Below are 24,561 nucleotides of genomic sequence, written 5' to 3' on the forward strand. Positions count from 1 at the left end.
CCCTAATTGGAGCTGGTTTGAGATGATCCCTTAGGCATCTTTGAAATGCAGGCATGAGAATGCTTGGCATTAGATTGACCAGCAAGTTCAACCTGGCCCCAGCATACGCCAGCTCCAAAAACCTCATAATTTGTCTGTAAGGTGGGAAGAGTAACTTATCACAAAGCATGATTCTGAAGATAAAACAAACCAACCCTTAAAACAGCACTTGGCACAAAGTAGGACTGCCTCTATCCTATGACCCAAAGCAAGACTCATCAATAATAAATACACTTTTCTCCTTCCAACTCCCTCTCCTAACCTTTCCACCAGAGATTGTATCCTTGTTAAAGGGATTTTTCTGCAAACTGATTCAGAAGGGGTAGCATTGTATAGCTTCACATTTAATTACGGCTGGTTTTGCTTTGTTCCATAATAAGCTTGCGTGTGCTAGTATTTTCTCTCCAACTTTCCCACGAGGGAAGAGCCGAGTCTGTTTTCTTGCACAGTGAGTACTGATTGCCAGATCTATAAATAAGCTCAGGTATGCAGGTGTCTCTTGTGCTGCAGCCCCTGCACCAGGTGCTGTGGTTGGTTTATCTGTCACATGAATTTGCTTCCTATGGGGTCTCCATTCCACTACTGAGGATGCTTTGCCTCCACCAACACTACTCCTTTGTTTTAAAGTTTGTTCTAGTGAATGGTTTCCCTTAGTCTAGTGTCTGAGCCCTCCAGCTGAAGGACCTCCAAAAAGGAGACCCCGACTCTATCCCTCGAACCGACGGCAACCCCAATCAACCACAGGAGGCGTCACTTGATGCAAACTGCAAGAGGTGTTTATTCCAGCGCTCTGGGACCCGACTCGCGACTCACGCAGGAGTCCAAGGGTCGAGTCCCTAGCAGAAAATCTTACAAGTTTATAAAGGCAGAAAACCACACATCGGGAGGGGTCGCACATGAAAGGGAGAAAAAGGAAAAAAAAAGAAAAATGGGGGAACAAAGCTGCCGGGAAATTCCAAAGGGGGTCTGAGTTGTCTGATAACATACAACATGTTTTACAATGTTTTACAACAGGGCGTAGATTCTGGTCAATAGTTTCTGGTAATCCTGTTTGAGCACTATCTAGTTATCTGGCTCAATTTACTCTTTTACTCTCTGTTTGGGGCTATTTCCTGGAACAGCTTTAGGGGCTTTTGCTCCCATCACTGGGAGGGTGACCTCAGGGAGTTAAGATAACCGGGAGGGTGACCTTAGGGAGTTCAGACAATGGGCGGGAGACCTTAGGGAGTTGAGATAAAACAGCTTAAAAAAATGTTCATTCTTTAGAACAGCTTACAGCTTAAAAAATGTTCACTCTTTAAAACAGCTTAAAAAAATGTTCATTCTTTCACAGCAATACCCTCCTTTGCCATTCCTCTCCTCTTTCAGCCCAGGGCCCTGCAGTGCACACTCATCCACACACACACCCAGATGTGCACATGTACACAAGGATCCACAGCTGTTCCCCCAGCTCTTTCAAAAATGCAAGTGTGGTGCTTTCCAGAGTTAGGCTTCCTTGCTGTGCAGTGTACAAGACAAGCCACCTGCTCCTCTCATGCATTCTCTGACCCAGTGTTTGTCAAGGAAGCATTGATAGTTCATCTTTTTCCCATTATCTTTGCACTTCTACACTTCCATTCTAACTATCTGCTAAGTTTTTTATGGGTAATTGTTGTCTTTCTATCCTATCCTTAATGCTTCTTAGTTATTTACCATTTCTGCTACTTCTAGTAAAATATAAGTAGTTCTCTGAATGTTTCACTCACACACATCCATAATCAGAAAATATTGCTACCTTTGCCCAGAACCTCTTCAAGTCCTCTCCTCTGTCATTTTTCTCTTTCTTCTGAAGTGTTGGCCTCACTTTTCCAGCTCCCTCCTTGGTCTCACCTTTCCCGCTAATCCTTTCTTGCCCTGCCCTTCAGTGCTTCATCCATCAAGCTGGGATAGGTTCCAGATCCTGTTGCCATGACTCTATGGTTAATTCTATCAGTGCATTTTGCATGATGCTATTAATCATTGGTGTACTTGTTAATCCTCCCCACCTGGCAGTGGGTTACTTACCATCTCCATGGGGTGATGCTGAAGTGTATAGGTTTTTGTATCAAGCAATCCTGATAGTGAAGACAACTCCTTGACTTGCTCCCTCTGCAACCTTCCATCAATTCCTTGACCCCTCTGAACCCCTGTTTCTTCATCTATAAAATGGGGGAGATAATAACTTTACAAAAGGGATATTGCCAAGGTTAAATGAAGTAATGCGAATAAAGTGTTAGCAGAGTGTGGGAGTTACTATTTTTTGTGTCTTTCTTCTAGCATATCAAGTGACTGCTGGGGAAGCAGATATAGTAGAGGGGCTCAGACATCTTCAAAGAAGAAGCAAGGAAGAGTGGTTAAAAAAAAAAAAAAAACTTGGCAGGGAGACAAGAGACTTGGGCTGTTGCTCTGGAGTGGAGGGAGTCAGGCTGCCAGGAGGGAAGGAAGGCACCTTCACAGCCTCCCAGAGGGTTGCTGTTCTGATTTGCATTTCAGTCACATTTATGACAACCTTGTAATGGATTAGGAGCCCCCGCACTGATATATTAAAGGTTAATGGTGCATCCTGCTTTTGTATTGATTTGTAGCAGCAAATATTTGTGGGTGTTGAGACCTGAGAGCCAGCCATGCTCTTGGCATGGAGATGCTGCCTGCTAGCAGGGCCGCTTCTGCAGGACTCCCACAGAGTGTCAGGGACCCAGGAGCCAGGGAAGCAGCTGCATCCCAGGGGAATTCTCTCAGCCAATGCATGTGAATTTCCATTATAGATCTAGGAAGAAGGTGGATCTTGAAGCACCAACACCCTAAGAATGAACTCTGCAGGCCTAATTCCTGGGTTCCTTAGTGATCTGTTCCAGGGGTGGCTGTGACCTGCATAGTCTGTGCTGTGCCTCCTGGTCCAGGGCCAAAGCTCTTCAATTCAAGCACCTCAAGTTATTGCTATTCCTGCTTCTCTGCAGATGACCTACCCAATTATCATCCTGAAATGAGACTGGTTGACTCAAGATGAAGACTTTTCCAACAGAATTTCCAACTTAGATGTTTTGAAGGCAAATTTTAGCTTAATTCATGTGTTCTATATGATTCATATATATAACCCATGTTAACTGTAGAATCTACCATGTGCCAGGCTGTGTTGTGGATAGGAGGCAAATTATCCCAATTTGGCTGGTATTTTGTTGGTTTCCCTACTGAAATTCCTGCATCCCAGGAAATTCCTCAGTCCTAGATAAACTGGAATAGTTGACCACCCAAGTTGTAAGCGCTGACAATACAGAAATAAGGCGGATAGCTGAGTCACATTCTAAGGGGAACATTGACATTAAATAGCCATCTATGTCAGTCTTTGATGTGTTTCTCTATTTTTTATCATGTGGTTTAAGGAGGGTGCTGTTTTTTGTAAGGTTGCCAGCAAAGACCTCCTAGAGAAGATATGATCAGAGACTCAAGACACAGAAAGAGTGGGCCAATTAGACACGTGAGGGAAGAGTATACTAGACTGAGGTTAGAATACGGCAACAGAAATCTCAAGATGGAAGGCAAGCAGGCAGATATAATAAGAGCAGAGGTATTGAGTCCAGATCATATGGAAATTTCAGGCCACAGAGGATTTTGTTTGTTCATCTGGGAGACAAAAAGCCATTGGAGGGTTTTGAACAATTCGGTGATATGATCTGGTATATATTTTAAAAAGATAGTTGTGCTTGCCTCCCAGGTAATAGACTGTAGGAGTTAAAGGCGGAAGCCACCTATTCGAGAGATGACTTTAATATCCTGGTGCAATGCAGAGTCGTTCATGGTGAAGGAGATGAGAAGAGATTAGATTCTGCATTTCTCTTGATAGAAGAAGAGATTGGATATGCTGAAATTGTACAAGAGCTATGCAATAAAGAGAGAAATTGGTAGTGATTCCAAGACTTTTGACCTCAGCATTTCAAATAGACCTGCCTTTGAGGTGAGAACTAGAGGAAAAGAGGGTTGGTTTCTGTGTTTTAGGGTTTGGAATTTAAGTACTTAAGTGCTGGGTACCTACTAGCCATCCAAATAAAGTTGTCAGGGGGCAGTTGCCTGGAGTTGATGGGTTGGGTCAGGGCTGGAGTGGTCCATTGGGAATCACTAATGTAGAGATATATCTCCAGCCAATAGATTTGATGAGACCCTGGCAAGAGCACTGTCACCAGAGAAGAGAAAGCATCTGACTCCTGAGCTCTGGGGAAGAAGATGGATACAGAGGTGACTGCAAGATGAGAGAAGAGCTACTAGAATGACAGCTCAGAAACCAAAGGAAAGAGGGCTTCAGGAGGGACAGAATGATGCATCTATCAAATGTTGCTGGTGGGAGGTAGAGTGAGGATTGGGAACTGGCTGCGGTATTTGGGAGACAATTAATGACATTCACAAAAGCAGTTTCTATTCCGTGGTGGGATGAAAACTTGAGTAAGGCAGGATTGTGAGAAATGAGAAGAGGGTAATGGAGATGATAATTGTAGAAAATTCTCCAGAGAGCTGGAAGGGTGGCTAGAGGAGGATGCAACATCAAAGAAGGAATTTTTTTAAAGGTAGAAGATGTATGTGTTTTCAGGCTGATGGAAATGATCCGTAAAGAGAAGCAATTTTATGATGGAGGAGATAGAGGTGACAACGGCAAGAGCAATATACTTTGAGAAGGCAGGAAAGTCTGGGATCCAGTAGACAACGGAAGCAGAGATAAATAGGAGCAAAGGTAGAGCCATGGTTTAAAAGGAGGTCAGTCCTGCATTTTGTGGTTTTAGAAAAGAGAGTTATTTAGAAAAGCAAAGTTATTTACTGATGGCTTCTACTTTCTTAGGAAATAATAAGTAGGATCATTTTCTAAGAGTCATCCAGGAGAGTGGGAGAATGAATTGCACAGGGAAATTTAGAAATTGCCAGGCAGTGTCAAGGGTCCACTTGACGTTAGGAGGTTAGTGATTCTAAGGTTAGACCAATCACCATGCTGGTCTCTAGCCTGGATTTACCCCCAGCCATATTCAGCCTTTCAGCTATAAACAGAATTAGTTTAAATTAGATTTGATTCTTCTAGAAAACATGAACTCAGTGCTGCTATCAGCCTATATGTGGGATGAAGGCATCCAGAGATGGATACAGTCCATGCTCCAAGGGAGCTCACAGTTAAGCCAGGGAGGTAACACGTGGAATACAAGGGAATATATGTCAACTTGGGACTCAGCCCAGAATGCATCGAGGGCCATACACCCAGTGGGTGTGGACCCACACTTTTGAGAGGCTATGACCCGAGCTGATTCTTCTCATACAATGTGCCCAAGAGAGAGTAGGAGATCCTCTGGGAGGACACCCAGCGAGCAGGGTAGCCTGTGAAGAAGCTGAGGAGACAGAAGCTGAGGTGCTGAAGGCTTCCAAATTGAATCTGTCATTGCCAGTGACTTTAGAAACCCCCAGATTCCACTTAGTGATGAATATGGACCATAGGCTAGGGCCTAACTCATAGTTACCTGACCTTACCTTCATAGCTCCAATTACTGAGCTCTGGCAACTTCCATGTCTAGGATGAGTTTGGCAAATAGGAAACATGAGATGCATGTGCCCACCTTTCACGGACTCATACCCAGTCACCCTCATTTGCTTTGGGGCTAGGGGACCAGACCTGGACTGAATCTAGGCAGAACATGAGGGAAATCCCATGATGCCTGGCATGGGACTCTCAGCCCTACCTCCTAGATGCACAGGATGGCCTTCCCCTTTGGGTTAGTTGGGTGCGTTTGTCTGGCTCTGGGGATTGAAAAGTGGAACTATCCCAGTCCTTGTAGAATTTGTTTTATGACTGAATGATGAGATAGGCATGTGGTGGACTGGGAGGGAGAGAAACTTCCCTCCTCCAGATGCACCAGGATCAACCCTCTAGCCATCAGGAAGGAGGGTGGCCACAGGGGAGAGACCAGAGCACAGAGATGAGTTCCAAGGCCCAGAACTGACACTTGGGCAACAGAGGGATTTTAAAAATTATTCGGATCACATTTTTTATTTACAGCATAATAAAAATGGTGATTTTTATTATGATCTATTTATTTTGAGTCATTGGAACACATTTGTAAGAAGTGACAGTCTTGCAAGTATCCTCTGCTTATTCCTCTTGGTTTTATATTTATTTACATCTGTTAATGGATTTTTTTTATAAGAATGGAAGTTGATACTGTGTATAAATGCTTTGAGGTGTTTTTATTTTTTCTTAGTGATTTATTTAGAGCATGTTTTAATTTCAGTAGTTAGAGTAGTCATGCACTACCTGAGAGTCCAAAACTCCTAGTGAAGGCCTGAAACCAAGGATAGGACCCAAAACTCTAATACTGTTTTTCCTATACATACACACCTAAGATAAAGTTTAGTTTAGACACTAAGCACAATAAGAGATTAAAAACAGTAACTAATGATAGCGTCATTATAATAATAGTAAGAAGTCATTTAAAACTTGTGGATTCTTTATTTCTAGAATTTTCCACTTAATTCTTTCAGTCTATAATTGCCTGTAACTGAAACTAAGAAAAAGCAAAACTGCACCTAAGGGTAGACTACTAAATCCCCTGAAATCAAGAAAATAGACTTGGAGAGAAAACTGTGGTGGGAAGTTGGAAGAGGGAGGAAGTACTCAGCAGCTGAGCCTCTGAGGCAGCATTTGCACTCAGGTTTGAAGTAGGGCTTTGTGATCTATGTGTTTTCCTGTCATGGGCCACTTGGCTTTCATCCTGGTGGCTTAGTAAGTGTCCTCATGCAGGGTTACTGGGACAGTTTTTCCCAGCTGGGATTCAGATCTGCAGTCACTCTGCTGGCTACTCAGAATTGCACCCTGATGAGGTTTGGATACAGGGAGCCTGTATGTACCCCAGAAGGCCCAGGGGAAGATTATAGAGTGAGAAACTGAGTTCCGAGCTGCCCTTCCTCTCCTAGACAGGATAGTTTCTGCAGGTCTCAGTCTTCTGTGGGCTGGCTCCTCTTGACTCCTCTCTGGCTAGTACAAGGAAACACACACCCTAGACATCAACTCCTACAATTGGAACACCTGCACGGGATTCTCCATACTGTCACTCACTCCATTGTTTTCTGTAACCCTCACTCGGCTCTGTTAATCTTCCTGGCACTTTTTATTACTTGACATCAGAGGTTGCCCTGCTATGCTCCCACAAGCCACTTCAGACCTGCAGACTGTTTTCCTATGGCCTGACAGTTAAGACTGTTTTTCTTCTCTAAAACATTTTAAAGTTAAAAAATAAATAAATAAAAAAAATAAAAACACAAAAACAAGGGACATTTGGCAGAGTGCATGTGCTATCAGAGCCTACATATGTCCCTTTCCAAGAAGTTTGCTGACCCCAGCATTGTCGTGTTGCTTGGTCGATGGTGCTTGTCTCTCTCTCCCTCCATGAACTCCGTGAGGGCAGGAAGTGTATGTTGCCCTATTCCTAGACCCAGGGCAGGGCCTCACATAAACAAGTGCTCAGGAAATAGAATGATGAAAGAAGGAAGGCACCTGGAAAGTCTTAGGAGGGAGACATGGGAGAACCCTGGGAGAGAAACCCAGGAGGAAGGTAGCAGTGGGCAGCAGGTGCTCACGGTGCTAAGCAGGTTGTGGAAGCCCAGCCAGGCAGGTTCGATTGCTTTGTGCACCATCGTCTCTTGTAGAGTCCAACATCAGACAGAAAAGAAAGACTGCTGGAATGACAGTAAACCCATCTGCTCACTGTAGTTAAGACAGCTTCGAATTACAGGGATGAACTTCCCCACCCTTCTGTGTCTTTTGAACCACTCCACTACTTTCTTTTCTCCTTCAGAAGGAATAACAGGGCTTTGGGATTTAGATTTGTCAGGCTCATGATATGGCATCCCCACTGTTGTTGAAATCTGCATTACATATACTGTATATTGATTCTGCTCTTGTTGCAAGTGTATTTATCTCCATTGCCAATGTAAATATTTCTGTTAACATGCAAAGATGTGTTTATAAATTCTGTATTATTGATTTTTCTCATGCTGCAAACACATTTATCTCTTTGTTAATGAAAATGTATCTAGGAAATAGTAAGATTGATTTATGGGGAAAGGTGTGGGAAGGGAGGGAGATGGGGCTAAGCTGGGGAGACTGTCCTTGGCTACAGCTGAAGGAGACCTTGTGAAACTTCTGGAAGATGCACGTGCAATGGGGGAAAACAACATGAGTCAAGGAATGCTTCCAAAGTCCTTTTGCCAAGGTAGTCTGATGTGCTCATAGATGTCAGCTATGCTTTCAGCTAGAGTTTAGCCCAAAATCAACAATCCAGAGATAGAAGCAGCTTCCGTTGGTTCAAACCCAGTTTCAGTAGAGCATAGTTGACTGAATATTGGTTCAAAATAAAACTTGCAGGAGAGGGTAGGCTTTACCATGGGAGGATTCCAACATTAAATGTTATTCAAAGTGAGAGGCATAGCAAACAGAGATGGGGTGAACCTCAAAGTGCTTGTGCTCCACTAAGATCCTTCACCTGCCAGTCCAGACCCAGCTGGGCTCCTGGGGGAAATGCTTTTGAAGCCATTTCTCCTGAGCAGTTCCTTTACTAGCCAGTCACTACTTTCCCAGGGAGGACTCTTTGAAGCAATTCCATCATTTCCTGCAAAGCAAGGGTCCTGCCTGCCAGTGGAGTTTGGATGTCTCCGTGCTCAGCCTGGGTTTATTTATTTATTTGTTTAAATTTATTTGTTTTTATTTTTACAGACTGCATCTTGATTCATTGTACACAAATGGGGTACAACTTTTCGTTTCTATGGTTGTGCACAATGTAGATTCATACCATTTGTGTAATCATACATGTACATAGGGTAATGATATCTGTCTCATTCCACCATCTTTCATACCCCTGCCCCCTCTTCCCTCTCATTTCCCTCTATGTAATCTAAAGTTCCTCCATTTTTCTCTTACCCCCCCACTCCCCCCCCCATTATGTGTCATCATCCACTTATCAGGGAAATCATTTGACGTTTGGTTTTTTTGGGATTGGCTTATTTTGCTTAGCATAATATTCTCCAATCCCATCCATTTATCTGCAAATGCCATAATATTATTCTTCTTTATGTCAGCCTGTGTTTAGACTTCCCAAGGTCATCATGTTAGTTATCTTAAGTTCTTAAAGTGTATGCTGTTAAGAAGACCACACACTATTAGGTGCTGATAGGAAGTAGTTGCATGTACCTTGGTATCGAGATAGAAAGAAGATGGGCCTCAGCTTTCTTATCAAAGAGACAAATGGCCTGATGGGGAGATCTGATCCTGGAATGTGAGACATGCTGCCTTCCCACACCTTCTTTCATCAAGGTATGACCACCCCAGTCAGTACCCATAACTCCATCACATGATTCTATTTGGGTTACTTATTGGCAGTCTAACAGGAAAACTGGCATTTATTGAACATTGATTATGTGCTGAGTACATGCCTGTGATAATTAATGTTTGCCAACCCTGTGAGATAGTTATGAATTATGAAAACTAAGACCTCAGTCATCAGATGACTTGCCTCAGTCAGTGGGTCTGGTACTCACATCCACAGACTGCTGAGCACCAACCCCAGAGTTTCTGATTCCATAGGTTTGGGTTGGGAACCAAGAATTTGCATGTCTCATAAGGACCCAGGTGTTAGTGAGACTATAGCTCTGGGGACCACTTGGAGAACTACTGGAATATGTCAGACAGATAAAGTGTTCAGAGGCAGTTTTCACCCTCTGCCAGTTTTCTGAACCTATGTCTTTTTAACTGGTAAAAATTGCCCCATGATATGTGTCCCACATGATCCATGTTTCCTCTGCCCATCAGGGTCTTCTCTGGAAATCTCTTCCTGGAGTGCCCTACCCGTTGGTTCTTCACCTGGCTACTCCACCTATCCCTCTGGCTCAGCTTAATGCCTCCTTTTTAAGAAGAGCTTCCCTTAGCTCTGGCCAAGGATTAGCAGCTCCTCCTGTGGCTCTGGGATCCCCCATATGAACCTGTATTTCCATCCCACTTGCATTCTTCACTGTTGGTTTCCTTCTCTGTCATTTACCCACTTCCTGCTCCAAACCCCTGGAGGATGCTCACCATTCATCCATGCTCTAGGTGCTACTGTGCCTTGTTGAGTAGATATCCAGGAATTTGGGGGGAAATAACCAATGGAATTGACAGAAGCCCCACCTGTGATGGGCAGGTACATCCTTCATCTTTCTGAAGTGCGAGCGCCTGGACACTTGTTAGCAGTTGTAGCTGAAGAGACTGGCTTCAGAGAAATGCTGAATTTAGTGTGCTGTCAACACCACCTCCTCCTGGCCAAGTTTCCTTCACTTTTTTGGATGGGTGTCCTATCTAGCTTCAACATCTGTCTTCTGCTGACTGCCAGCACTGGCTTGGCAACCTGGATGACTGGCTGTCCTTGCTCTCCTTTATTCTTCCCTGGACACCCCTTCCAAAACCATGCACTCTGACAAGAGAAAACTGCCCAGGGAGATGATGGCTTTGGTATTTGACTAAATGGGTCCTCTTTTCCAATCCCCAGATAATCGTTTATAGGTTTGTCCACCTCAGAATATTATGGTAGCACCTACTATGTGTGGGTCATGCTAGTGAGCTTGGAAACCTTTTTCGAATGAGAGAGTTTGCATCTGTGATAGAGATATCTTTGCACCATTCGTGTCTATGAGAGGTGATGGATCAAGCCATAGGTCTTGGTGGTGAGACTGGCATGAGGAAGATCCAGGTGATGTTCCGGTATGGGAGCAATGGGCTATACCGAGATGGAAAGAGACCATGGAACCATAAACATACAGTTTGCCTGGTTGTCATCCAGAGATGCTCCCCAAGCCTGTGGCCATGGGTGCTATTGTGAATAAATACCAGGACTAGAGAGGAAATCTCCATTTCAAATGTGTGGATGAAACAGGAGTGCAGAGCTCTCTGGCAGTTATGCATTCATTCCATACTCAGGGAAAATGCAGTAATTTAGAGTAGTTCAGTATTTAGACTCAACTGTGTAATTCATCCTGATGTTTCCCATTCATCAAAGCCTTGTGTTTGTTTGTATTACCATGAGAAAAATTTTTAAAATGTGTTAAAAAAAAGAAAAGATTTCCCCTCCTTTCATTACAGGCAAATTACGACAGAGTTACAACCCTTGGGGCCCTTCAAGCAAAGGAACATCTTGCTTCAATTAGATATAAATAATGAACAATAATTAGAAAGATTCCTTCATCAAATTTGTTATTTTATGTTTCCTTTCATCTGCAATGTATTGAAATGAATACTGAGCTCTGTTTCTGGGCCATGTAGCAGGAACTGAAGGAATGTTATGGGATATGTCTCCAAAACAGGAGGAAGCATTCCACTTACTGCTGGCCCTTCTGCTAGGAAGGCAGCCATCAGAGCTGCATCCAGACCACAGATGCAAAGATGGGGCTGCCTCAGCTCCAGTCTTCCTGATTCTTACGATCTCCTGGGGACTTGGATGTATATGCTACTAGCTTTGGTTTCCAAACACTGAATGAATCAGGCACTGCTCTGAAAGCTGAAGACACATCCATTTCATCCTCATTGGGAACCTCCTGTTATTTAGGCTTTGCTTCTGTCCCTAATTTTAATAATTAGAAACTGAGGCACAGAGAAGCTGCAGTATTAGTGATGGTGGGACTGGGAGGCAAGGCAGGTAGCTGGACTCCAGAGTCCTTGCTTGTCCTCACTCTGGAATGCTGTCCTCTGGAATCCCAGTGAGCTCATACTACCTGAGAAGGCTGCAAGGTGTGGAGAGAGCACAGGGAGGTGAGGGATGGGGATGGCTTCCCTTGGGGAAAGGCAGCAGCTGTATCTTTAAGGGGCTTTTGGAAGAGGATGGGTGCATGATTGAGATAAAGATATTTCAGGCAAAGGAAGTTGCATGGCCTGGTGACATAGAAGGGGAGTGGGTGGCATTTCTAATTTTAAGATTGGCTCTGGTGCTGTGTGAGGGTGAAACAACTACCAAAAATGAGCCTGGAAGATGGAGGGTTGTGTAGGTCAGGTTGGGAAGATGGGTTCTTCCCTTGGGAATAGTAACTCAGTGAGCGGTAGGGGTAATGATGAGAGAGAGAAAGAGAGACAGATTTCCAGAAGAGAAATAAATAAAGAGTGATCAGGTTGGAGCCTAGAGAGAGCTTGGATCCCCATGGGGATTTTTGACTTTTGCAAATCTGACTTATATGTGACACTCTTAGCACACTGTGCTGGGTACTGCTCTTCCAGGAGTAAGTAAGTACTTTGTACAAATTGGTCCTTCCTGCTCTGACTACAGACAGTCTCGACTTAACAATGTTTCAACTTAGGAATTTATGACTTTAAGATGGTGTGAAAGTAATAAGCATTCAGTAGAAATTGCACTTTGAATTGTGAATTTGGACCTTTTCCTAGGCTAGCGATACATGGTATATGGTCTGCCCTTTGGATGATGGGCAGCAGCAGGCACTCTGGCTCCCAGTCAGTCATGTGATCATGATGGGAAGCAGCCCATGATCTACAGAGTGCTCTGTTGCCAGGGTTTTTTGGTCATAGATATTTCAATAAATTGCATGAGATGTTCAATGCTTTATTCTAAAATAGGTTTTGTGATAGATGACTTTGCTCAACAACAGGCTAATGTATGTCTTCTGAGGGTGATTTAAGGTAGGCTAAGCTAAGTTGATAGGATAGGGGTATTAACTGCATTTTCAACTAATTCACATCTTCAAAATTAGATGGATTTACTGGGACAGGATCCCATCTTAAGTTGAGGTGAATATACATTTCTATTTCCAGAAAGAAGTCTCTTCCTCCTTCCCAGCTCAGATGCCTGTTCTCAGGCAGCTAATGGGTCTTCCTGATGCATCCTGCCCACCCAACATGCACCTACCACAGTGACCATGACCACACCTCTTCCCCCTACAACAGGCCCCTGGATATGCTCTGTTTAATCTTTGCCATCTTTTAAATAATGCCAACATTTGAAAATCATAAGATGTCAAGTAAAAAAATCCAATTTTCTTTATTTTTTTGAGAAAAACAGATAGGTTGAAGGTTGGTGCTCAAAGTCAGTAACTGGCTGGAACCCCGGCACATCTGTAAGCTTTGGAAGGGAAGCTTTTTAATGTGAGACACATGCCTCACAGCATGTGTCTGCCCCACACTAGCACCAAGTGTCAAGGGCTAGTCATTGTCAGTCATTGTCACTATCATAATCATCATCTTTCTTCCTGACATGGTTCTTTCCTACCACAGCCTCTGTGGGCATTCAAGTTGGAGACCTTCAGTAATTAAAGTCTTGTGTTGCCCTGACCCTTATGTTGTGATTATTTGTCTAGATACCTATTTCTACAGCTGGACTCTGAGCTTCCTGAAGGCAGGGATCATGTCTACTCTCCTTATTCGTCAAGCTCAGCACAGGACCGGGCTTTATGTATTCAATGATAGTATTGATTAATCTGCACAAAGGAACATACCCTTGATAGACTGAAGTCAGGCAAGTCCTGCTCCAGGCTGAGGGACTTGTGCTGTTGGACAATGGGTGGAAGGATGTGGACTGTGGGACATGGTGGGGCTTGGAGTTCAGAGGGGTTTGCAGCCCATTTGTATCCCTGCAGTGTGCAGTGTGCAGCATGTACCCACACTTTGCTGCCTTTCTGCATTTCAGGACGTTCCAGGACCTGTCCAAACAAGTGGAGATGTCTTATGGTACCGTCCGGGATTCTGCCGTCTACGAGTACTTCCGCGCCAAGGGCACCAACCCCCTGGAGCAGGACAGCACATTTGCCGAGCTCTGGCGGACCATCAGCAAGAATGGAGGGGCTGACAACTGTGTGTCCAATCCCTCAGAAGGCATCAGGAAGGTAGGCAGGAGTTGGTCCCTAGGCACATGTACTGGTATGAAGCTATGGGTGTGGCTATCCCTGAAGCCAGAGATACCTTCTCAGAGGCCTTGGAATAACACTGTCATCTGCAAGGTAATCCATTATCATATTCTTTAGGTAGATGCCCGTTCTTGGCTGTGGAAGCAGAGGGGCTGCTTATTATGTACCTTCTGAGTTGCCAAGGAATGCTGGTCAGAGGGGTGTAGGCATTTTAGCCAGAGTGCTGGACCTCTGTCCTCATGGACTCACGGGATGGTGGTACAGAGGTGCCTGTCCACCACAGGTGAGAACACTCAGCAAAAGCAGAAACACAGTATTGAGTGAGAGGTGGAGGGCATTGGGGAAGGAGTTGCAGGAGAGGTGGGCACATGGTGGGTCAGCCATGGGATTGGGATAGTGAAGAAAATACACAGGGCAAGGGCTGGCCAGGTGGGCTGGGCCCATCTTCACAGCTATACTGTCAAGAAAAGGTATGCTTTCAAGGTAGCATTAAGAACAGCAAGCCTGAGATGGAACTTGTATTGGGAAGAACCTCTGAGGGACAAATGATAAGAGGCCAGAGCTAGAGAGGAAGGGTCATAAAGGCCATCACCCTCTTCAACAGCATGTTTTTTTTTTTTAATTTTTTAAAATTTATTTTTATTGTAAACAAATGGGATACATCTTGTTTCTCTGTTTGTACATGAAGTAGAGGCATACCATTTGTGTAATCATACATTTACGTAGGGTAATAGTGTTAGATTCATTCTGTTATTTTTTCCATCCCCCCCACCCCTCCCACCTCTCTTTTCCCTTTATACAGACCCTCCTTCCTCCATTCTTGCCTCCCTATCACCCCCCATTTTGTGTCATCACCTGCCTATCAGCAAGATCATTCATCCTTTGGTTTTCTGAGATTGGCTTATCTCATTTAGCATGATATTCTCCAATTTCATCCATTTGCCTGCAAATGCCATAATTTCATTATTCTTTATGACTGAGTAATATTCCATTGTATATATATATATATATATGCCACAGTTTCTTTGTCCATTCATCAATTGAAAGACATCTAGTTTGGTTCCACAATCCGGCTATTGTGAATTGAGCAGCTATGAACATTGACGTGGCTGCATCTCTGTAGTATGCTGATTTTAAGTCCTTTGGGTATAGGCCAAGGAGTGGGATAGCTGGGTCAAATGGTGGTTCCATTCCAAGTTTTCTAAGGACATTGCTCCTTTATTTCAGTTGATTTCCTATGGTGAACTGCTTTGAGCATTATTATCCCATTATACAAATGAGGATCAGAGACACAGTCACACTTCCAGTTAGGCTCTGGCTCCATGATTCCTGGCGGTCCAGGCCGAGGTTTAGGCACTTATCTGCTGTGTGCTTCTGTGTAGCTCTTGAAGGTCAATGGAGAGGGAATGGTGGAAAGGCAAGTGCCATAAGGCTGATGCTGGTGGAGGCTTCCTCCTATCCAGGTAGCTAACATGAGGTGGCTGGGGTCATCCATGAGGAGTCCAGGAAAGACGTGCAGCCCTGGGGCAAGCATTGCAGCTACTCCCTACTCGACTGCCTTGGTGTCACCTCTCATCCTTCCCCCAGGCTACCCTCTCCCCGCCTCTGAAGAACCTTGTTTCTCTCATACACATGGTCTCTTTGTCTCTCTCCTTCTTGCCCCCACCCCACACTTCCCTCCACTTAATGACTACTTGGCCTTACTACATGTAAGAACAGCTTGGGGAAAATTTGGGGGCCACCAGGGCTCACTGCCCTGCTCTTTAGGGGGAAAAGTGTCCTGGGCAAGTTACTGGCCCCTCCCTCCCAAGAAAGCTTCAGGGCATCCAGGGTGAGGGTCCTGAGCCCTGATTGGGAATCTCCTGGGTATCAGGGTGGAGTGTGGCCTCAGTTGTATGGGTCCTGGAACTGGGAACATGTTCTCAAGTAACCATTGTTTGGGGGACTTTTTCTTTAGCTATGTTGAACAGCAGAATGTGTCCAGGCTTTGGAACCTGACATATTTGAGTGTGAATCCCAATTCTACAACTCACCAACAGTGTGAATGGAACATGCCATTCTTGCTGTCTGGAGCTTCTCACAGTTGAGAGAAGCCTGGGCAACTTCCTATTTGGGGGTCTCTTTAGAGATTTAAATATCTTTTAAAAAAACGTGTTGTGATAGATTTCGAATGTTTACAGTGAGCCAAAGTAATGGAATTCAATGTATTGTGATATTCTCATGCTTACAAGATTTATTAGACCCTCTTAATTCTTAGTGCACCACAAAGGATGGCTCTGTAGTCTAGTTAGAAATTCTCCTTTCTTCCCTGACAGTGAGTCTTTGTAGTTGCAGGTGACCTCATTTAGAAACAATGATCACAAAGTTGATTTAAGCCTTCTGCAAGTGTGGAGACTCAGTCGAATGGGTTTTGAGTTCCCTCTCCCAGCCTTCTTTGTCTCAGAAAGAACCTATCCTCCACCCATAAAGGATCTTATGAAGATTCATTGCAACATGCTACAAAAGATAAAAACACTTCTTAGAAAAGTTAGCTACTTTATCACAAGACACTTTAAAGAGGGAATATTTACAACATGTATAATCAATACTGTATTAATATCAAGAATATATCATGAACATTTACAAATCAGTAAGAAAAGCTCAAACAATTTAATAGAAAAATGGGCAAAAGACTTGCACAGGTCTTTCAACAGAAAAGGCAATACATAAGGCTGATAATCATAGAAAAGGATGCTTGGAGTCATTAGTGATCTGCAAATGCAAATCAAGACCATAAAGATATATCATTTTACACCAATTAGACTGGCATAAAATGAGGTGGTGAAGAGGATGTGGAGTAACAGGTGCTTAATTGGTGGTGGGAGTGTGCTCAGTACAACCACGTTGGAAAAAAATTTATCATTCTCTTATAAAATGGAATATTGTGTACCTTACAGCCCAGCAATTCCAATCCTGTGTATCCACCCAAAATAAATGTGTACATGCACTCCTGGAGACAAGTAAAACCATGCTAACATTGCTTGTAGAGCCAAAACCCTGAAAGCAATCCAAATGACCATTAACAGGGTAAAAAATATTATCTGCAATGAAATGAATGAACTGCAGCTGCATTGAATAGTATGGATGAATCTTAGCAGAATAATATTGAGCAAAAAAGCATAGAGGCAATTTCATATAGGTCAACTAATAAAAAATAACATACACCATCACACCCTTTTAAAAATGTACAAAAAACCCTCATATACACATCCACAGTAATGATAAAATAGAAGATTCACCATAGTGGTTGTTCCAGATGGGAGGTGCCGAGCAACAGGAAGGAGAGAAACATATTGTTGGATGTAAGTCAGAGTCAGTGTTAGGTTTAGACTAGCAGGGGTTTTATTTTTATTTTTCATTTCTCATCATGATAAGTAGAAAATGATTTATTTATAAAAGAGGGACATGCCTGCACAAATGGACATATGCCTAAAGCAAGTGTTGTGATTAATACCATTCTGTGCATCTACCTGCTATTCCAAATAAATAAACCTAGAGCAAATCAGGCAGAGTTTGGCTCCCCATGCATGCCATCCCTTTCCTTTCTTGCAAGATCTGAGCGCCTGCCCTGGTTGTTTTAGGAAGGAAAACATACACCATTAAGCGCCCATCTAGAGGATGATAAATCTGGAGTTGGGTCATCTGGGAAATACCTCCTCCTCCTCCTGCTGGCCACAGTCCATTGGTGGCACATCAGAAATTGTTCACTGTCTGGTGGTATTTAGGATCTCACTGAATAAAGAAGGGATATATTCTATACTGAATAAGTCAGTATAAAAGTAAATAATGAAGGATGCAAATAAAGGACTCCTTACTAATACCTATAGCTTCCTGGTACAGAATCTGATCTCTTTCAGTTCATAGGATGTGTTACTTTTATGACATAATCATTTTATATACCCCAAAATGGCTTTGGGGTCACAAATCTCCCTCTTGCATTTGGATCTCCAAGGAAAAACATAACTCCCAGTGCTAGATGAATGTTAAGGGTTTTATAACTAGTGTCATAAAAGTAAGTTTATAGTATTGTCAGAAAATGAAGTGTACTGCGTTTTTTTATTGAAAAAAAGATCTCGGACTCACTCTAGAATCTTCCTTCTTCGTGTGCTACTGGACTGAAATGCTTCCTCTTTCCTGTGTCTATAGACCTGTCCATCCCTGCATCCCCAGATAATAGATTCAGCTACCTTATAAGTTCCTGGGCCTGCAACAGACCAGGAACTTATATGGAGATGGTCATGCCCTAATTACACACCATGACTTAAATCCAGAAACCATAAGGAAAAACCAAGCCAATGGGAAAATGGTCTTGAGCATAATATTTCAGGAAGAAGCAGTCCCTCCATATCTTAGAACCTGCTTCTGGGCAGTGCAGGCAGCCTGAAAAAGGTAAGGAGCTACCCACCAAGGGACTTATGGAAACTTCTTTAGCCACAGAAGGACAATCACACTTCTGATTTCCAATTGCTCTTTGGTGACTCTGGCTCCATTTCCAGAGAGTATGAATAGTGGTGCAATTATCTAATTGGTTCTAAAGTCAAGGGGTTTGGTGTCTGGGTAACCTTGAAGCTGCTATTATTTTGGAGTACTTCAGCCTTTAATGACTTGAAACCAATTTAGGTGGGATATAACTCAGCCAGAGACAATCACTTTTCTACAGTATTGAAACTGAAAAAAGGTTTTGTCATGGTTGTCTCATGACTGGGATCTACTTCTTCAAGCCAGTGCCACTCAGAGAAGGAGTACAGAGCTTACTGGGTCCTGCTGAAAAGAACAAGAAGGAATTTGGAAGGAGAGGGAAATTTTATTTATTAAGAGACTTCAACACAGACTTTTTACAACAAACCTGTTTGTCATCCAGTATGTCTCAATAAATACTGTTTTGTTCCTGAATGAGTCATGTGTTGGCTGCCTGACTGAGTAGAGATGGAGAAATCAGGGACATAGTTCCTGCCCTCAGTTAACAGATTACCTTCCTTAGATTGTATGATGGGAAGGGAAAGGAGAATAGCTCTGGGTTCTTTGCATGCTTGTTTCTTGATAGCTTTCTCTTAGGGAGGAGACCCTCCTAGTCCTAATTTATGTGTCACAGAAAGAAGGGAGAGGAGCCGCCTTCACTCATCTTAGTCATATGTGCCAATTAGACCCAAGTGCGACTAGACCTAGGGTTGGCAAGCCATGGTCCAAATCTGTTTTTTAAATAAAGTTTTATTGAAAAACATCCCTGCCTATTGATTACATAACATTAATGTCTGGATTCCTGCAACATCAGCAGAGTCCAATAATGTCAGAGACTATATGGCCCTTAAAGTTTAAAGTATTTGTTATCTATCCTTGTATAGAAAAAAAAAAATTGAAGACTGTTGATCTAGAGCAGAGCGCTACACTGTCTAGCAGGCCATAGATACCACTAAGATCTTACAATCTTGCTCTACACCCTGTACCAGCTTCCAGGCATCTCTAGCCTGTACCATCTTGAAGAATGTGGTCTCTGCCTTTCTCATCCCTTCCAGGTCTCTCTCTGGTGGCCTAGGAACTTCTCCCTCACTATACTGGGACCCAGCTTTCCTGATGGTTTGTCGTAGTCTTCCTTTGGAATCTCTTGAGCAGTCTCTGGGCACCAATCAAATGATTTACATACATTATTATTATGTCATCTTCAGCAGAGTATTTGATTATTATTATTTCCATAATGTAGAAATGGGGCCAGTGGAATTGGAGTCTCAGAGAGATTAAGTGACTTGCCCAAGGTCACACAGACATGTGGAAATAGTGGCACAGTCACCACATCCTCCTGCAACCTTGCCTCTTCCCACAGCATAACATGGCCATTTCTGTCCCTCAGTGTATTTCTGCTTCTTTGCATGGTCTTCACTTGTGCTTTTATTTTCCTTCCACTTTCACACCAAAGTAACAAGATATATACTTGGGTTCCATTTTTACAAGCCTTACCTTCCATGTGTCATAGCAAAGATAATTTAAGCATATGATTTTATCTTTTGATTTCCAAACTATTAAAATTATCAGTTGGAGAAACTTTGAGATGCAGAATTGAGCTGAAAGTGGTTCAAATTTATATGATAATAACTGTTTCACATGAAGTCAGACTTTAATGTTCCTGGGTTTTTGGTTTTTTTTTTTTTTTTTTTTTTTCCTGTAGCTTGATCAACTCCATCAAGACAATCCAGCATAACCCAATTTCTGTGCAGTGCCGGGCTGACCTGGACTGCCAATTGATTAAGCCTTTCCATAAATCAGACCTAATATTTAATAACATTGTCAACTAGAATATAGTGTTAATAGTTTAAATGTCAATCTTTACAGCTCATTGAGCTCTTTGAATAAATAGATGAGTAGCTTGTCTCAGACCCTGTGGCTAGAGATAGTATTTTTCAGAGGGAAGTAGCTTTTGAGGCCAGCAGTCTTCACAGAGGGTGGTTTTTTCCACTCAGTGAATATTGCTGAGGTCATAAAGTGTGAATGCAAATGCAGAGAGAAAACGGGCCCACAAATCTTATTTATTTCTACCACCGATCTAACGCTTGCTCTGGCACTACCTCTCAGCACCTGCATTTGCTCCCAACCTCTTCCTTTCTGCTCCATGAGGAGGGCTGCTTTCACTGCACACATTCCCTGCTGAGCGTCAGGGACAGTATTTGTAGCAGGAAAAGTGGTCCTGGAAGGATGACAGTTTTCCATGGAAAGATCAGGAACTTCAGTTCCCCACAGCACCCTCCATCTGAAAGGAGTGTGGTGTAGGGGGGTGGCCTTGTGTGAGGCAGTGTCCTGGTTCAGTGGAATGCTGGGGATTCCTCCTGAGGAGGGGAGAGGTCTGCATGGGATGGCACTTCTTTGTGTTTTGGGACTGCTCCATTCAAAGATCAGGAAGGTTTGGCCCAGATAATGGGAAAAGTATAGTTCTGACTCCTCAGCAGCTTTCTCTTGGTGGCAGTGTCTCAAGGCACAAGTTTTGTCCTTTCTCTGCTTCCAAATCAATGTGGTTTGGGGATTCCAAAAGCCTCCTTCCTTCCCAGCCACTCACATCAGGTAGTCTTTCATTTCCATACCTTTGGTAACTGCCTAAAAGCACTGTTTCCATTTTACAGGTTGGATGTCCCCTTCTCTTTATTCATTCATTTATTTATTCACATAGTCATCCATTCAAGAAATGTAGTTTCAGTAGTTTCTGCCTAAGAGTTAGGAAATGTGAGCTTCAATTCCACTTTCAACCTGATTTGATCTATGACTTTGAGCTAGTGAATTCACCTTTTTGAACCATCTGTGAGACTTCAGAAAAGCCTGCCCAGCTTAGATACGAGTTTACTAATGCATAAAATCTGAAGCATCCAGTGTGGATTATTGCCTAAGGTGTGCATTCAGTAGATATCAGCACACTGCCTTAGTATCTACCATATGTTCAGAAAATAAGATTAAAGAAACAAAGAAATAACATTTAGTCTTTTCATGCAATATAGTTGACATACAGTAAGAAGCACACATAAAAAGTATGCATCTCATGAGTTAAGACAGTTACATACATTGTATAATCACCACCCAAAACAAGATATAGAACCTTCAACATTTTCTCCTCACTTTCTAGACATCCCCCCACAACCCTGAGCCAAGCACAGACTTCCAGCAACACAGATTAAGTGTACCCATTCTTGTTGTTTATGTAAATGGAATTACATAGAACATATATATGTATTTCTATTTGGCTTGTTTTACTTTACAAGATGTCTATGGCATTTACTCATGAAGTCATGGATAGCAATATTGTACTATGGTTTTCCTTTCTTTTTTTTTTTTTTTTTTTTTTGAGTAATATTCCGGTTTAAGAAAAAAAATCCCTAGCAAGTGTCTATCTCAAAATAAAAAGGACTGAGAATGTAGTTTAGTGGTAAAGCACCCCTGGGTTCAATCCCCAATACCAAAATAAATAAATAAATTAATTAATTAATTAAAAAATAACAAAAAAGAAAAAGAGAAATCTTAATTTTTCTCTTTTCCAATGATATATATTTTCATTATGAATAAGACAGTATGAATATTCTACAAGTCCTGTGTAGAGATGTTTCCAGTTTTCTTTGCTAAATGCAAAAGGGTGAATTCTGGGGTGGTGGGGTAGATTTGTTTTCCCTGTGGTGTGAAAGTGTCTAACCACCTCCCACGTGGTCATGTAATGCACTGCTTATGACTGTATATAACCGTAAGTCACTGGGCATCCCAATCAACATTAGCACCGCCAGTCTTTGGACTGGCTAAATTGCAGCCAATTTTAATTTTTGGCTAAATTATAGCCAATTGAGTGGGTGTGAACAGATAATATCTCATTATTGTTTTAATTTGGTGACTGGTGATGTTGAGAAGTTTCATGTACTTATTGCCCATTCATATATCTTCTTTCAGGAATGGGAGCTTGAGTCTTTGGTTAATTTTTATTGGGCCCTTCGTCTTTTCATTGCTGATTTATATGAGTTTTTAATATATTCTGGATGTAAGTCCTGGATGAAATATAAGTATTACAAATATAATTCTCAGTCTGTAACTTGCCCATTCATTTTCCTAATGGTATCTTTTTGAGAAGAAGAGATTTTTAATTTTGATAAAAAACTATATATCATTTTATTCTTTTCTTTTATGGTTAATGTTTTTTGTGTCCAGCCTAAAAGTTTTGCCTAATCTGAAGTCCCAAGTTTTCTTCCAGAAGTTCTTACATTTAGTTTTATGGTGGTTCTGAAATTAATATCATGTATGGAATAAGCAAGTGATCCTGGTTCACTTATTTGTATACATGTGTGCAATTGATCTAGCATCATTTGTTAAAATTTCCTGTGCTAATTCAAAAAATAGATGAGTTAACTTGATTTGAAATCAACAGGTCAGATATACACTAGTCTGTTTCTGGATGCTGTACTGTTTCATTAATCTGCCTATTGCTATGACAATACAAAACTGATCATGGTAGTCATGGTAGTTTCATAATAATTTCTTAAGTTAGGTAGTATCAGTTTTCCAGTTTGGTTCTTCTTTTATAAGATCGGGCAATTCTGGATCCCTTGCATTTCCATTTAAATTTTAGAATCATCTTGCCAGTTACTTCAGAAAACAAACTATTGCATTTTGATAGCTGTTACATTGAACATGCAGGTAATTAGAGGGGAAATTAATTTTTTTATAATACTAAATCTAAGAGCATGGTTTTTACATTCAATGAAATTAAATTGACTTCATTAATTTTTGCTGTTATTTTTATATTTTATGGATCTCAGTTTTCTGTAAACAATATTTTCTTCTATTTACTTTGGTTATTCTTTGCCCTTACATATAGCATTTTAATGTGAATACTTATTCATTTTGTACTTGTTTTCTTCCCTCATATAGGAAATAGAACTATACCTTTCCCTTTAAGCACTGTTTTAGCTCCATCCTTTGAATTTTGTATGATGTGTTTTCATTCTCTGCTTAAAATGTAAAGTCCTGGGCTGGAGATACAGCTCAGTTGGTAGAGTGCCTGCCTCGCAAGCATAAGACCCTGGGTTCAATCCCCAGCACCGCCAAAAAAAAAAAAAAAAAAAAAAAAAAGAAAGAAAAAAAATGTGAAGTCCTTAGAGATAGCAATAACGTGTTGCACCTTTCAAAAAAGCCAGAAGAAAGGATTCTCAAAGTTTTCACCATCAAGAAATGATGTTTGAGGACATAAATAGGTTTAACCTGATCTAAACATTACACAATGCATATGTGTCTCAAACCTGACATGGGACCCTATTAATATGTGTAATTATGATGTCTTCTTATGCTTCAGTTAAAAATAAATTAAAGACAAAGTAGAAATATCAAAAAAGTTTTTGAAAAATGAAGTCTCAGACCATTTTTCTTCAGGGTATCCCTATTGAGTTCTGAAGGATGGCACATGGCTGTGGTTGAATGTGGAAAAGCCCCTGGGGTCACAGAGCAGGTCTTTATCTACCCAGTGAGGGCAAAGGTGTCCTTTGATGGTTCCATCATGCACACACATCTTACAATCCATATGTCTCTGTGCCCATTCTGTTTTGAAGATGGAAGTGTAAGAATGGGAGAGAAAACTGCCAAGCAGGATATGAAATATACAGAAAGGCAATGGAGCTCACAGAGGTAGAAAAGACAGTTGAGTTCCATGAGGACAAAACCCAGTTGTACTCCCACTAAATGTATAGTTGGCTTGTCGGAGAAGGAGGCAGTGTTATTTTCATTGTTTACCAATTGCTCTCTTCAAAACCCTTCCTATGGTCTTGGGCCTCAGCCACCTAGGTTCTAGATGCTGCAGACTAGTAAACATCACTGAACCCCCTTCACCTGCTTTAACTGTGCTCCAGCCCAACTCCAAAATTCACTTAAATATCCCCCAATCATTTCAACTGTTAAAATAAAAAGCAGTTTGAGAGAAAAAAGGCTTTAGGCTATATGTTTATAATTTACATGTAATATGTAACCATTAAGAAAAGCTTAAAATATTCCAGAAAGTAAAAAAATTAAAATAAGCAGAAGAAATCCAATTAGCATCTTTTTTTTTCTACCTAAATAGGATTCTGG

At 42.0% G+C, this 24,561-nt stretch overlaps 1 protein-coding gene across 3 annotated transcripts in view; it reads left to right on the top strand.

Moving 5' to 3' along the window:
- Window positions 1-24,561, top strand: part of GRID1 (glutamate ionotropic receptor delta type subunit 1) — a 753,528-nt gene that overhangs the window by 690,006 nt on the left and 38,961 nt on the right. For all 3 annotated transcript variants that reach the window (XM_079138203.1, XM_079138204.1, XM_079138202.1), the window contains one exon: window positions 13,734-13,929. In XM_079138203.1, coding sequence (XP_078994329.1) covers window positions 13,734-13,929 — 196 coding nt within the window. The remainder of the gene's footprint in view (window positions 1-13,733; window positions 13,930-24,561) is intronic.

This window comes from Sciurus vulgaris (genome assembly GCF_902686455.1).
Source record: "Sciurus vulgaris genome assembly, chromosome: 4".
NCBI lineage: Eukaryota > Metazoa > Chordata > Mammalia > Rodentia > Sciuridae > Sciurus > Sciurus vulgaris.